Below are 15415 nucleotides of genomic sequence, written 5' to 3'. Positions count from 1 at the left end.
AATTTAATAAGGAACTGCTTGTAATTATGTTATTTACAAGGTATGACAGAGGTTTGAGGAAGAAACAGAAGCTGATCTCAGGGAAATGGACGGGTTTGGGTGACCCCTGGAGCATGGAGTTTGAATTATGGAGATGGGGGGCTGAGAGGTGAATATGGACTAGAGGAGAACAAGATGACTTTTCACCTCAGCACATTTAACTTTTAAATCCAAATAAACGTCTCGCATTACTGGATGGTCGCATTATAAAAGAAAAAGGACTAATCCGGCCAGTTTCGGAGCATGGGGAAGGGGGCTGCCCTTTCCTCAGCGAGAAAAAATATCGCCAAAAAAAAAGTTACAAAGGGGAAAAGTGCATTTAAAAATAAATCTGGGTAATTCGGCGGGATTTTTTTTCCCCTTTCCTTTCTCCCTCGCTAAATTAATTATATCAAACATCTGTTCCCATGACGTTGTCCTCGATGCCACACACACCACTGAATGATCTCAACGCTGCCTCGAAGAGCAACAACACACCTTTTTCGCTTTCCCAAATATCCTCCGGTAATGGGGATCTCAGTTAGCAGCTACCTGATGTAGTCGCTCAGGTAAATTAAAAGTAGGCGCGCTCCGCCGGTTTGCTCGCCCCCCACCCCTCCAAGCAAGGGCAAAATACAAACTTAGGAACCCGCGTGGCAAGAAAAGCATAAACTTTCTCACCTGTTTGGTCATGGAGTCTATTAGCCGAACGTACAGGTCCTGCTCTGTCCTAACTCCTGCGGAGGGGAAGTAGAGACAAATTCCGATCAGGATTTCGGTAGCGAACCACCCCAATCCCACAAGGAAAGGATGAGGTCAGGCAATTAACCGCAGCGGGCAGGGATCAGCCCCGCGCCGGCTTCAGGAGAAAATTCAAAATTCAAAAAAAAAAAAAAAAAAAAAAAAAAAAAAATTAATAATGATAAAAATTAGCCAGGAATCAGCCGGTGACGGAGTCGTGCTGAGCCCGGCGCTCGGGGAGCCGTGGCCGAGCCAGCCCCCCCCCGGCCGGGCTCGCTGCGGCCCCACGGCCCCGGGGAACACGCGGGACCCCGGGCGCTGGCGCTGAGCAGCCCCCCGCGGGTTTTCCGCGCCCGGGCAAGCGGCTCCGCCGGGCCGGGGCTCCTCTCTGCCCACTCACCCCATCCCAATAATTACCAGCAATTCCCAAAACTGAAAAAAAAGTCCCTTAAAAGTGCCGCTGTGGCCGAGCAGCCATCGATCCCCTTTTTTACTTTCCACTTCAAGCCCAACCGGTTAATCATGTGAAGTACCATTGACTTATCGATCCTTTATGTTTTGTTTTCCTTATATGCCAAGGAAAGAGCCGTGTTTACACGCGTGTAATTTTAATCTCGAAATCTTTATATCCTTTATCCCCCTGCTCCCCCCCAAAAAAGGCCTCGGAAGGAAAATCAGACTTTTCTGCGGCACACGGACGCTCAAAAATGGGAGAACGACAACTTACCATTGCTATACAATAACTGAAGTTTATAATGAATCCCATTGTTAGTTTTTTCATTGTTTGGCTCCTGCAAGTAACGATAAATAATTACATTTAGCATGAAAAATAACGCCCTCCTCCTGCTGCCCATTTTTCTCGTCCCTGAAGCGGCTCGGAATTAACAGTTTGCAAAAATTCAGCCCACGGTCACTTTTTTTTTTTTTTTTTTTTTTTTTTTTTTTTTTTTGGTGTGGAGCGCTGATGATGTCATTAGCTCGGTGCAAATATGTCATGTTTTGCCGTTTTCCCGGTGTTTTAAATAAGTCGGGGCCGCGGCGCTAAGTTTCTAACCCCGGGGTCTGTTCGGAGCGGCCGTGAGACCGGGGGGAGCCGCACGTGGCGTGGGCGCCGCTGGAGCGCCGGGAGGGCGGCCGTGCTGGGAATGAGCTCTGCTCCACTCAATTACGCTTAAAAAACTTTAAAAAAAAAGAAAAAAAAAGAATAAGGTAACTGGCAGACTTACTTTCTCTTTCTCCACAAAGTCCACAAAAGCTGTTCTCTCAATCTCCACCGGCTGTCCCTGCCTGTCGTACAGAGCTAAGACGAAGTGGAAAAAATTGGATTTTCTGAGATTGGAAGGCGGCTGTTTCTCGAAATGTGCCCGAGCCAGCCCCACGCCGCTGCGGGAGAAAACAAGACAAGGCGTGGGTGAGAGCGGCGGGAAGGGGCGCGCAGGCTCCGCGGCCGCGGGGGGATGCGGGGGGATGCGGGGAGCGCGGAGCGGCGCGGAGCGGGGAGGCTGTAACTGATACGGGGCGGGCGGGGGGGGGGGGAGTTAAGGGGGGGGGGATTTACGGCCGGGATGAGAAATACAGGAGGAGAAAACCGCCGGGAGAGGATTTGGCAGACGTACCTTTGGGCGGCCGTGTTAGCATCCACTACCCCAGCAGTATGCATCCATGAGCGGACGGGGTTCATCCCACTGCCCAGCGGTTCTTCTTTCATGGTCGTCCCACCTCTTGGTATATTTTCCTGAATCCCAAACATTAAAACAAATTTGGGCAAAACCAGCTCCTAACCAAAAGGGGTTAAAATTGAGGGAAATGTCAGATACGGGGTGGGTTGGTTGTTGCTTGATTTTCTCTCTCTCTCTCTCTCTCTCTCTCCTTGGCGACTGGAATATAAGAGATGACTTTACTCCCTGTGATCAGTAGGAGAAAAGCCCAGTTCAAGTCTTGCTTCCTTCTTCAATCTGTCCTGTATTGGCACGACATAAACAATTTACTGAGTACTTCTGTGCGGCGAGTTGGATGGCGTTCCAGTTTGGTGGTTTAAAAAAAAAAAAAAAAAAAGGAAAAAAAAAAAAAAAGAAGGAAAAAGTATAACTGCAGCCGGCGACACTGCGAGGTGGCTTTTTTTTTTTTTTTTAGGGGGGGAGGGGGGAAAAAGAATAAATATTTTTGTTGTTGTTGTTTGCAGACGCGCTCAACGTGGTGTCATCCTAGCAAAAACCGGCTCGGCAAAAAAAAAAAAGCTTCAGGACACTGCTGAATCGACCACTTTCTGGCAAGGCTCTCCTGCTCCAAAAGACAAATAAACGGGGGGGAAAAAAAAAAAAAAATCCTGATTACCGCGGAGGTGTTGCCGGGCACACGGGAGAACGGGGCGCGGGCCCGTGGCGGCTCGCGGAATGGACGGAGGCGCGCAGAGCCCGGCCCTCCCTCCCCGAGGAGCGCGCCCCTTCCCCGGGAGCCGGGCCCCCGCCGCCGCGGGAGACGTGGCGTCATCGATGACGTCGCTATGGGGGGCGTGGCCACGCCCATATATGGAGCGCGGGGTCCGGCGGCGCGCCCGCCCGGGCCCGGCCTCCCCCTCCCCGCGGTGGCGGAGGCACGGCCCGGCACGGCCCGGCATGGCACGGGCACGGCTCGGCACGGCCCGGCACGGCTCGGCACGGCTCGGCACGGCCGCGGGAGGGGCGCGGAGCCGCGCGGAGCCGGCCCGCGTGGAGGGTCGCGGCGGTGCTCGGGGCCGGACAAAGGGTGGGATGCTGGGTGCGCCCCTCTGTGATCGCCGCGCTATAAATGCAGAGCGGACGCGGCCAGAAATACCTGTGTTTGAGACTTGGTGTGCGCACGCAAATGTAGCCCCAGCTGTAGGTCCGCCTTGTCCATCTATGTTTATATAGCTCCGTAGAAATATATGTCTCTCTTTCTGTATTTTTACATCTATTTTTATATATTGATATATTTTATATATTGGTATATTTTATATATTGGTATATTTTATATATTGATATATATGTTATATATTGATATATGTTATATACTGATATATTTTATATATTGATATATTTTATATATTGATATATGTTATATATCGATATATGTTATATATCGATATATTTTATATATTGATATATTTTATATATTTATATATATTTATATATTGATATATATTGATTTTTTTTCTATATTTATATTTTATATCTATATATCTTCTCCTCAAGTGATGAGTCTTTCCCTCCCAGACTTCCTCTTATTATTTTTAACTTTATTTTTTATTTTTTGGTATTTATTTTTGTGAATATCCCATGTCTCCGCGTTAATATTTCCCTAAGTCGGGGAAAATCGGCCTTCATATCTGAATGAATCGGTGAAAATCGAAAGTCCGATTTGTGTTATCAGGATCCCCTTTCTCCAAGGGGTGAGGGAAAAGAGGGGAAAAAAAAAAAAAAGGATGTGTTAGAAAGCAATCTATTTTGCTGGTGTTGGGGGTTAATGACTATTGCCAAAGATAAGTGAATTATCAAAGCTGTTGCTCTACCCGATCTCAAAATCCATTACATTGCTGGCCGTCTAATTAAATACGTAAGTATAATAAAATCATATTTTATGACTATTTGAGGGTAATGAGATTAGTCTTTAGAAGCGATCGCCACATATTAAAGATGCCACTGTCTATAGAATGTTAATAACCTTAAATCAAAGTGTATGGAAACTATTCATGAGAAATTAAAAGAAAATTCCTGTATTCATAATCAGCCCGGAGCTTTTGAGGTACAGTAGAGCAGATTACAAACCCAAACAGTTTTATCACGCAGAGAGAGATACCAAAGTTCCCAAACAATGCCATGCTCGCGGTGGCATTTGGTGGCACGGAGACATTTGGGGACCTGGAGCAGGCACCGGGGGCTTCGGGTCCCCCCAGCCCGCAAAATCCTCCCTCCTAAAAATAAGGTAAAAAATGCCCAACATCGCTGTTATTGTAAGATATTTCCCCAAATGAACAACGCCGAACTTGGTGCTTCCCCTCCGCTAACGAAAGCTTAAAATCATTTACAGTATCTTTAATTCAGATTACACGCGCCAAGGCGATTTAAATCTGATTACCAAATTAGAAGGTTTTAAAACAAATCCTTTTAAATCTGATACTGTTGACTAAGGAGGGGAGGAAAAAAAAAAGTTCCATAAGCCCATCACATAAGGTAACGATCCTGCCCCAGAAAGAAAGGGAGTTTTAAACCTTTTTGACAACAAATGCAGCTGCCCCACTATTTTGGACGATATTAAGCGAAAATGAATGCAAATCTGTGTTCAGAAGCCATCTGGCCAGGAATGGGGGAATCAGCTGCTCCTCACAACAGGCTCTGAGCCTGAATCTATTTCAGCTCATTTTCTAGATCATCTGGTCTTGCACCCAAAGCGTGGAAAATACGGTCTTTATCATTCACCAACTTTATCTTTTTTTTTTTTTTTTTTTTTTTTGTCACTCTGGCTGGCTGGAGCTGCCGGCGGCCGGGAGCGCGCCCGGGCTGCTGCTGCTGCCCGCACCGCCCCGCACCGCTCCCAGGCCGGCATCCCGCGGGGCGCCGGCCCCCGACAGCTTCTCGCTGTTCTGCCGGCCCGGGAGGGAGGAAAGCGGCGTCCCGGGCCCCCCTCCCCAGCCCCGGACCCGCTCCGGGCTGCGGGAGCGCGGCCCCGGCCCTGGCGCACCTTGCGCGGGGCGGCGGGCGCGGAGCGGGGCCGCGGCCGCGGCCGGCGCCGGGCGGGCAGGGGGTGTGCGTGGCTGCGGGGGGCGGCCCGAGCCCTCCCGGCTCCGCGGCCCTCCTCCTCCTCCTCCTTTTCCACCTCCTCCTCCTCCTCCTCCTCCGGCGCCAAGTCTCCCTTTTGTGTGAATTTACGGGGTGAGGCTTCAGTGATCCCCCCGCAAATTTGCATTTAAATAGCGACATCAAGCGATGCGCGTGCCACACACCAGCGGGCTCCCAGATGTCACGGCGGAGCCGCTCAGATGGCCGCAGCCCAGCTGTCCCCCGGCCCGGCCCCGCTCCGCGCCCCCCGCACCGCCCGGGCGGGCAGCCCCCGCCGCCGCCCCGGAGCGCGTCCTCCTGGCCCGCACGGCGGCCGGACACGGATCTCCGCGCTGTGCGGGGGTTAAAACTGATACCCTTATTCCCACCGCCCTGAGAGTATTCCCCGAAACTTTATTATTTTATTTTTTTCCCCCTCGGGACAATCCCCTCGGGACTATTATCTCAATCATTTCACTTTTTTTTTTTTTCTTTTTTCTTTTCTTTTTTTTTTTTTTTTTTTTTTTTAGCTATTATTATTTCTTATTTATTTCTCATTTCACGGTTTAAATCACCCAAGCTGGAGAGCGTGATTTTGATAATTTCGCTATTTCCTCGGCCTTGGGCCGGCCCCGAGCTGCCCAGCTCCGCTCTTCCCACTGCACAAACTTTCCCAGCGGGAAGTTGCGGTGGGAGCGGGGAGCGGCGGCCCCGGCCCTGCTCTCGGGGGGCTCGGCCGGGCCCCCGCAGCTCGTCAAGGTCCATATTTCAATGTTATTGTTGGAAGGCGCCCTCATTACCAACGCTCTGGGTCACACCGGGCGTAATTTATGCCCGGTGTAACCGAAGCAAATCTCTGCCAACTCCCGTGCTGCAGGAGGGAGAAATTGGTGTTTTCGGGTAAATTGGTATTTTCGTGTGTTTTCAGGTACGGCGGCCCCGCGGCCGGTGCTTCAGGGCGTTCATTCCCGGGCAGGCGCTGATTAACGCTGGGGCGCAGCGCCGCGGGGGCCCAGCCCGGCCCTTGCGCGGGGGATCGCGCATCCTTGGCCCGGGGCAGAGGCCGAACGCGGCCCAGGAGCGAAGAGGAGCCGTGGCCAGGCGCTGCTGCCGCCGCTTTGGGGCTCCTCGGCCCCGCGGCCGCCAGCCCAGGTCCCCAGCACCCCGCCACGGGCAGGGGCTGCGGGAAGGGCCGGGACCCCCGCGCGTCCGGCCGCCCACCTTTCGGGATGGATGCGCCTGCTCTGGGCTCCTTTCAGAGCCTGGATTCACATTCCTGAGCACCCCGGCCCCGCTGCAAAGCGCACGGGGCCAGCGGTGCGGTCCAGCCGCCCGCCCCGCGGGGTGCAGCCGGGCTCGGGGATGGGCAGGGGCTGAGCTGCTCCGCGCCCCGCGCAGGCACCGCAGGGCAGCCAGCGGCTCCGCGGGTTCGGTGCAGGGCGCGGGGAGGTTGTCCTGTCCCTGCCCCTGGCCGTGCCCGGTGGCCCTGGGTCCCCGCGGCCGGCCGGCCGCGCACCTCCCGCGCCCCTGCGCGGCTCACGGCCAGGCTGCGCGGCGGGGTGGTGGGCCCGGCTCGGGGTCACGGAACTCCCTGTTGGGCGCAGGGCTGTTTTACCCAAACCGGCGCTCGGCCCTGCGCTCCCCCCGGCGCGCTCCCGCGGCCCCGCGCCCCGATATTGTTACACCAAAATTAGTTCTAAAAAAAAAAAAAAAAGAAAAAAAAGGAAAAAACAAGAGGGAAAAAGGCTTAAACTTCCGCCATGCCCGAGCGCCAGCCCTGGTAGCCGTGCCCCCAACGGGAGCTTTTCCTCGGAAAAAACTCCCTGCGGGCGCTGGCCAGCTCCCGGCGGCCCGAGGGCGCGGCGCGGGCGCTGCCCTCCCGGTCCCAGCGGGATGCCGGGGCCGCGGCCCGGGGACGCTGCGGAGCCGCCGTGTCTCTGTCCCCCGGGGCCGCGGGAAGGGGCTTGGGGCGGCCCGGAGCCGCGCAGGCGGAGGAGCAGCCGCCCCCGCGGAGGAGCGCGGGCGCGCAGCCGGGGCCGCGGGGAGCTGGCGGCCGGACAGGTCCCATCGTGCGGCGGGAACAATATAAACTGACTCCAACTGAACAAACAAGGATCGATCAGATAATTTCAGATATTATAATTGGCTTTAATTAAACACACTTCGTTCTAATTAACTCTGAAATTTTAGCATGCTTTGGGACGTTGGTGTCTGATTTGATATTGTCAGTCCAGATGTCCTAATAAAATTCAATCCTCCACTCAAGACTTCAATATTCGCTAAGAACAAAATGCAAATTAAATGTAAAACCTAAAGTATCGCCAAAGGTATAATCAAGAAAGGTGTCTCAAAACTTCTCACTTTTTATTACGCAGTAGTTAGAAAATGCAGATTACATCCTAACAAGACCTCGGCTGAATAATAGAAACCTTAACTCTTTCGTGGTCAGGGCTCGCTCTGCCCTGCAGGGATCCGGGAACATCCTCCGCCAGCGCACGGGAAATACCCGCGGTGCGGGGCTCCCGCACGGACCGGGCGCGGGGAACCGGCGGAGCCCCGCGGAACGAGCTGCTCTCCCCGCCGCGCTCGCGGAGCAAAACTTCCCGCTGTCACAAGCACTTTTGTGCCCGAGGCGAGCGGCGGTGGAGCCCCGGCCCGGTCGGGTGACCACAGCCCGCTCCCGCACGGCGGAGCTGCGGGAGAGCCCCGGGCGCGGCGCCGGTACCGGGCTCCAGGCACCGCCGCGCTCGCCCGGCGGGCGGGACAGGGACGTCCCGAGGGGGACACGCACCGGGGGAAGGTCCCCGTCCCCTCGCCCCCGAGCTGCCTCGCAATTTCCCCGCAAGCCACAGCGCTCCTGTAAATAATTAAAGCCTTCGGAGCGGGGCGGCGGCGCGGGGAGCTGGGGGGAGCCCGCCCGGTGCCTGCCCCGGCCAGCGGCCCCGGTGCGGGTCCCGGGGTGCTGCACCGGGGGACCCCGAGCTGGGCTCGGCGCCAGCCCACCGCCTCGCCGCTCTCGCAGAGCTCCAAAACCCAGGCTATTCCCACATTAAACATTTGTATGTTTTCCATGCTAATGGAGTCACTTAAAGCTGTTGCTAATTTAACTTTTTAAAAAGGCCACAGCGTGGTGATTTGCATTTTCTTTAGGATATTGAAATGAAGGGAAAACTGCTGGGCGGTGAGGCTGCCCCGAGCGTAGCTGGGGGCCATGCCGGAATGAAAACAGGGAAAGAAAAGAAGAAAGAAGGAAACCGCCGCCTCTTCCCGACTGTTAATAAGCAATTTGTCCCGCCGCGATTTACATTGCAAAGACAAACGTGTCGGGGCGCCCGGCCCGACCGGGGCCCCCCGGGCCGCTCCCCCGCTCCGCGCTCCCCCGACATCGCTCCCGCAAGCCGCGCTCCCGCATCCCGCCAGGCGCGCAAGTCCCGCGGCCGCGGGCGGCCGGCGGGCGGCTCGGGCGCTCCCCGCGCCCCTCGGGCTTGAATTTCCACTGAATTTCCGAACGCCCCGGTCTGAGCAAACAACAAGTGCTGGGATGGCCGTTTCACTCGGCAGATCCCCTCTCGCCGCCGCCAAGGCTCTGTAGCGTGGGGACCGTGTGCCATCTACAGGACACTGCGCGGGCGGCCGCGCTCCGCGCCCCCGGCCCCGCCGCCTCCGCTCCCCCCGCCACATCCGCGAGCAACCATTGAATATTTGTTATTTCAACTTTTAAAATTTTTTTTAACCTCGCATTAAAACTTTGCGGTGATAAAGATTGCGGCGCTGCCCGCAAATTTTTAATTAATTAATTTTTATTTTTTAGATTAAAAGATGTGAAATGTAAAGATAATGCGCTTTGATTTGTTAGTCTAACTCCGCGATTTGAGACTTGATGTCCCCAAAGACCGGGCGAGCTTTTTCCCTTTATTTATTTTTATTAAAACATCAATCTACTCTGGAGCTGGGTGAACTCAGTTTCACCTAGAGAACATAAAATTCTCCATACCAAGGAAATAAGCACCTTTCATAAATCAACAGTATTCCTGACAGATCGATCAATTTTTGGTTGTTAATCCGAAAGGAGGAGTTTTAATTGCTTTCTGCCTTTTAGCCCGGCCACCTCGGCGCGGCGGCTCCGGCAGCGCTCGGCTCTCCCCTTCGGCGCTCGGGAGGAGGGGAAAAAAGCCCCGGAGACCCTTCCGCGCCGCCGAGACCCCGCGCAGGGCCGGCCGCGCTCCTGCCGGCCGCGCAGCATCCCCGCCGCGCTACCTGCGCGCAAGCGGCCGGGACGCGCAAAGCCGCCGGCGCAGCCGAGCCCCCGTGCGGCGGGACAGACGCGGCCGTGCAGGGGCGCGCAGGCTGCGCGCAGAACCGCGGGCGGCTGCTCCCGCGCACGGCCCGGCCCGTCCCAGGTAAGCGGGCGCTCCGCCACCCGCGCCCCCCGCCCGCGCCCCTTCCCGCAGCCCCGCGCGCGGGCGGCCGCTTACCTTGCGCGGGCGTTGCTGGGGCGCGCGGAGGGCAGCGCGTACGGCGGAGGGGGACGCGGCGGAGTGTGCGGAGCTCCCCGCGCTTTAATACACTTCTCACCCAGCGCAGCCCGGCCGCGGCGCGGGGGGGCCCGGCGGTGCGCGGGGCGCAGCAGTGCGCAAGCGCCCCCCCGCGCTCTCCGCTGCGCGGGCGGGGGCGGGCGGGAGGCGCGGGGCGCCCGCGGGGGCGGAATCGGCGGCGCGGCCCCGGGGGAAGCGCAGAGGGGAGAGCCCCGACCTCGCCCCGTCCCGGCCGTCCCGGGCCGCCCCGGCCCCCGCTGCGCATCCCCGGGGCCGCCCCGCGCCCCGTCCGCTCCGTCCCGGGACGCCGCGGAGCCGCGGATTCCCCTCCCGCCTCCCGCGGGGCTGCCCCGCGCCCCGGCCCGAGGAGCGGCCGCCCGGCCCCGCGTCCGCGCAGCGAAACGCTCCAGAAACGCAACAGTTTGTCCCGCGGGGATGCGACCCCCGGGAATGTCCCGCGTGGGAACTCACCGCTCCTGGCTCTGCGGGACGCGAGCTGCCGCCGAGGCGCCGCTCACATCTTTCCAACTCCTTTAATTCCCCCTCTCCGGCCGGAGCCGATGCCCAGCGCCCACCTCCTCGGCCATACTGGGGCGGTACTGGCGGCACTGGGGTCCCAGAACTTGTCGGCTGCTCTGCGCTTTGATTAGAAGCGCGGGCGGCCGTGCCGGCGATGCGCAAAGAATGCGACTGGCTGCGAGAGGTTTTATTTTGTTTATTTCTGCTCTTCCTTCCCCTCCCTCTCCCAGTTTAGCCCAGGAACTCCTGCAGCATTGGTTAATCCTCGAGGAGGGACAACTGCTGAGATCTTTAGCGAGCTCTCCGCTACCACGGATACTTCCTAGAGCTCCAGCACCTCTGTGAGGGATGTGCAGCTACAAGATGTGAAGGTATTTAGAAAAAAAAAGTAGCGGTTTCCAAGTCAAGCAGATTCCTGCAGGGAAGTGAAGCCGGCGTTTAGGACTGGAGCCACATTTATAGAAAAATAAACCTATCGCTGTTGGCCTTGGTTATAAATTCAGGGAACATTCACCCCCAGGTTGGTTCTGACGGCAGCTACTCCCTGGTTTGGGTTTAATTTGTACAATGAAGGGTTTTAGCAGTTGGGAGAGGAGGGAGGCTGCAGGCAGCGGGGCAGGAGCCTGGATGTGGTGTCTGGAGGATGTCAGAGCCATGTCTGGGGTGGGCAGGGGGACAGTGACCATGGGCAAGGCTACCCCAGGCACAGGTGACCACCACGGAGCTGCGTCCGGTCAGGGGAACCTCAAGGGGTTATCCTGCTGTGTTCACCCATGGACAAGCTCAGCTGCCTTAAGCCCCTGGGAAACAGCTGCCCAGATGTGCTGCAGGTGGTGAAAGTTGGGATTAGCCCTGGAAAAGACAGCACAACTCTGGTCCTGCTCCCCAGTGTCCCCAGGCATCCCCGCCACAGGCACAGGCACGGAGCTGCGCCAGCTCAGGGCTTGGGAAAGGGGTTTCATGCCTGGTCTGGGGCTGGGAGGGTGGACCTGAGGTCTGGGGACCCAGCAGGAGTCATCCAAAGAGGTCCTAGGAGGTCCCGTGGATAACTGAGGGATCTGGAGTTTAATTGTTTTACAGCATCCTGAGTGCACGGGTTGGGCCATTCAGTTCGGGGAAATTTATAGATGCCTAGAAAATTGTGGGAAATGCACACGTTTTAAAAAGTGCTCCTGACTGGGAAGGATAAAATGTCTCTGTGGGCTCTGAGAAGCCAGCAGGGATGAAATCAGGAGGCAGAGCCAGGGAGAGCTGGGTGCTCCAGGCCGAGCCCTGCGGATTCCACCCAGCCCAACACCTCGCCACAAACCAAGGAACGTTCTGCTGGAAAACAGCAGGGAACTTGCTTTCATTCACAGCAGCTCCCTTCTGCTTGGAGGCTGAGGTGGTGGTGTCTTTTTGAGACAAATCGGTGTCCACAAAATATTTATCAAGCAGATTCCTCCAGAGCCACGTGATGTTCCCGAGGCTGCAGGGGATGCTCTCCCCAAAACCTTCTCCTTCCTCCCGCTCTTGTTACACCCCTCAGAAGAGCTGTAAGGCTTGGAAATTAATTGTGCCCCTCTCCTGTCGCGAGGAGCGTCACCAATCCACTTCATAAACATTTAAAAACATCCTGTGTTTTTCACGTGCTGCTTGTGCTCCTCGGAAAAGAAAGGTTGGTTCTGCTCCAGCCTTTTAAACCAACAGTGCTGGGGTTAAATGCTTTAGTGGGAAGTGTCAGGGATGTAAGAGGACATTGACTGGAGCGCTGCCCCTTCCTTAAGGATCTGTCTTTGTGCAGGGGCCGCAATCCCCCGGCTCGGAGCCCTCCTGGCAGCGGGGGCGTGGGGTGGGAGGTCACTCTTTGTGTGACCACGAGTTCAAGAGAGAATGTGGCAGCAGCTCCCAGCAGGGACCACGGCAGCCAAAATCCCAGCGACTCGTGCGCCAGCCCGGGCGGGCTGTCAGGCGAGCGGGAACGCGGCGCTTCCCCATCGCTCCCAGGGATTCCAGGAGAAACCAGCGGCGACAGGGAATGTTTGCCTCCAGGCCTGTTTGCCGATGCGAAAGTGCTGCGACCTGCTGATGGAGACAGGTGGAATGAGGGGGGGGAACGTGATGGCTCGGGAAAAATAAACAGCAGCCAGAAGAATATCGAATTTAAATGTTGCTAGCGGAGAACTCCACCAGCAGACTCTGCTGGAAATTATCTGAGACACCACGGCACAAAAATGCCTCCTTTTCACGAGGCAAATGATCTAATCAAGATGTATGTGCATGACAATGCGCTCGCAGGGAGAGAAAGTCGGAGTTATCTGCTTCAATTACGGCACTTCCCGTGTCCCTGTCCTGGCAAAGGATGAGAATAATAAATATAAACCAGTTTTTTCCAAACCTGTAACTGAGTTGAGTAACTCAGCTCCCATTGAGCCTCACGTGAAGTATGAAAAAGAGAAGTTACCAGGTAAAATACTGTGAATATTCCTGAGGAATGAAATAGGAAATGAAATGTTAAATATTATATGAAATGCTGACTTGCAGCCAGCGGTGTCTTAATATCCAACAGGACACTGGGATATGCCCATGAGGGAGAATTGGTTGTGAGCTCCTGGCACGAGAACGGAAATGGGAGAAGGGTTTGGGGAAGTTCATATCAGAGAATCAACCCTGGAATCACAGACTGGTTTGGCTTGGGAGTGACCTTCAGGCTCCTCCAGTTCCAACCACACGGACAGGCAGGGACACCTTCCACTGGATCCCACCTGTGTCCATCAAAATGCTGGCACTGGCTGAAGAAATCCCTCCTTTCCCAGTTCCTGCTCCGTGCTCTTCATCCCAGCACTGGATCTCACCAGGGCTGGGGCATGCCGAGGCTCGGACACCTCATCCCTTCCCGTGCTGGGTCCTGGTGGATCAGGGGTCGCGTTCTGCAGCCAGATCCCAAAGCAGGGAGGCACCCAGGTGCACCCCACTGTTCCAATGGCTGTCTCCTTCCATCCAGGTCATGTATCGTTACCCATAAATTATGGACAGGGCTGGAATTCCTGTTTGAGCAGCTTCATGAAGAAATGAACTTTGGCTGAACACAAACAGCAAATAAAGCGGGAAACGAGATAAAAACCAAGGCAGGCCTTGGTTTCTTTTAAGGTAAAATGAGTGATCCCAGGGGTCAGCACCTCGGAGACCTGCCCAGGTATGGTTTGAACTCACTAAATAATGGATTTTAGTGGGTTCTCTTTTGTCTGCTTTGTTTTGAGTGGAATTATACCCACAATCGCTTTTTCTGTTGCATTTCTAGCAAGCAAAATCCGTGTTTTGCTGCTTGAATTTAGCTCACAATCAGGTGCTCAGTTTTTATAAGGCTCAGATTTTTATCTGTTGAACTTCTAGAAATTATGTGTGATGTAGGTAAGAGCTTATTTATTATTTATTGCTTTTATTGTAGTGTAATAGCTGTGAAATTTAAACATGAAATAAAATAAGAAAATGCTCAGCATATCAGCACAGAAGGGAAGCTGGTCAGGCTGATATCACAAACCCCAGAAAGGAAGAATTTGGGGGATATTTCCATTAATTCATTAGTGCATCCTGATTATTAGCAGTGCCAGAAGGTGTTTGTGACCTGCAGTGCTCCATCCCAATGATGTGCTCAAAAGTAACACTGCAAATACACTTCACTTGTTTACTTATTTTTGAAGTGATAGATTTATCTCCTAATTTTGCTCTTGTTTCCCAGCCTTTTATAGGACTCTTGGACAGTTTATAGACAGCAGCTGACACCTGTAAAATTTACCTGGAGCTATTCAGCAGTTTAAAACACCTCGATGCAATTTATCCAGAACTCTTCATGCACAAAAAGAGGCAGAAATTGATTGGAGTGGCTGAGGAACTCTTCTGTCCTGTCTTTAAAAAGTGGATATAAAGCTGTCAGCTTTTACAGCTGCCCTCACACTGCTTCAATTAAACAGAGCTTTGGAGGGGAGATTCCTTTCCCAGCCTGGAGATCTGATGCTCCTGGAGCCAGGTCCAGTGCAGGGATGGGGTGTGAGGCAGCTTCTGCAGCATCAACTTCAGCAGCATCAGCAGCATCTGCATGTGCATCCCTTCCTGAGGAAGGCACCAAGCCCTCACCTGTGCTGGGTTTTCATTTCATTAATTTAATAAATTAAAATTAGCAAAATAATAGATATAGGATGGGGGAAAAAAAATCTGATTTTATCCCTTGGAGAACTTTGGCAGTGCCAGGCTGCCCTGTCAGGGCTCTGTCCAGCCCAGGTTCAGGTGATCCAGGCAAGGGGGTTTTGGTGGCTTCCCAAGGCAGGCTCCAGCACACATTCCTCAAGTTATTTGGGTTTTTTAGCATCTTAAAACTTTTTTTGACTAAATACTCAAAGGGATAAAAAATACGATTTGCAAGGTGCTCTTTATTTGTCCCTTGGCATCCTGGAGCAAAGGAGGCTCAGGGGGGACCGTGTGGCTCTGCACAAGTCCCTGACAGGAGGGGGCAGCCGGGGGGGTCGGGCTCTGCTGGCAGGGAACAGGGACAGGAGGAGAGGGAACGGCCTCAGGCTGGGCCAGGGCAGGCTCAGGGTGGACAGCAGCAGGAATTTCCCCATGGAAAAGGTTGTCAAGGATTGGCAGGGGCTGCCCAGGGAGGTTTGGAGTGCCCACCCCTGGAGGTGTTCAAGGAATTCCTGGAGGTGGCACTCAGGGCTCTGGGCTGGGGACAAGGTGGGGATGGGGCACAGGGTGGACTCGATGATCCTGGAGGGCCTTTCCAATCTGAAGGGTTCTGGGACTCTGGGATCTCTTCCTTCAAGCTGGTATTTCCAAACTACCCTAAAT

The 15415-nt window shown here is 54.8% G+C and overlaps 1 protein-coding gene and 1 long non-coding RNA gene across 11 annotated transcripts in view; one reads left to right on the top strand and one right to left on the bottom strand.

The window, feature by feature from the left end:
• EBF3 (EBF transcription factor 3) overlaps nt 1–2654 on the bottom strand; it is a 121627-nt gene extending 118973 nt beyond the window's left edge. For all 10 annotated transcript variants that reach the window (XM_048311715.1, XM_048311705.1, XM_048311709.1 and 7 more), the window contains exons 1-4: nt 2376–2654; nt 1986–2142; nt 1487–1550; nt 700–755 (exon numbers count right to left, since the gene is read on the bottom strand). In XM_048311715.1, coding sequence (XP_048167672.1) covers nt 700–755; nt 1487–1550; nt 1986–2142; nt 2376–2509 — 411 coding nt within the window. In that variant the 5' untranslated portion in view covers nt 2510–2654. The remainder of the gene's footprint in view (nt 1–699; nt 756–1486; nt 1551–1985; nt 2143–2375) is intronic.
• LOC125329559 lies at nt 1802–3030 on the top strand. The gene is made up of 3 exons (XR_007205208.1): nt 1802–1968; nt 2058–2170; nt 2649–3030. It is a non-coding gene; the product is annotated as an uncharacterized LOC125329559 (long non-coding RNA).
• The last annotated feature ends 12385 nt before the right edge of the window (nt 3031–15415 follow it).

Source organism: Corvus hawaiiensis, chromosome 8 (assembly GCF_020740725.1).
Source record: "Corvus hawaiiensis isolate bCorHaw1 chromosome 8, bCorHaw1.pri.cur, whole genome shotgun sequence".
Classification (NCBI taxonomy): domain Eukaryota; kingdom Metazoa; phylum Chordata; class Aves; order Passeriformes; family Corvidae; genus Corvus; species Corvus hawaiiensis.
This window is presented reverse-complemented; position numbering and strand designations above follow the sequence as displayed.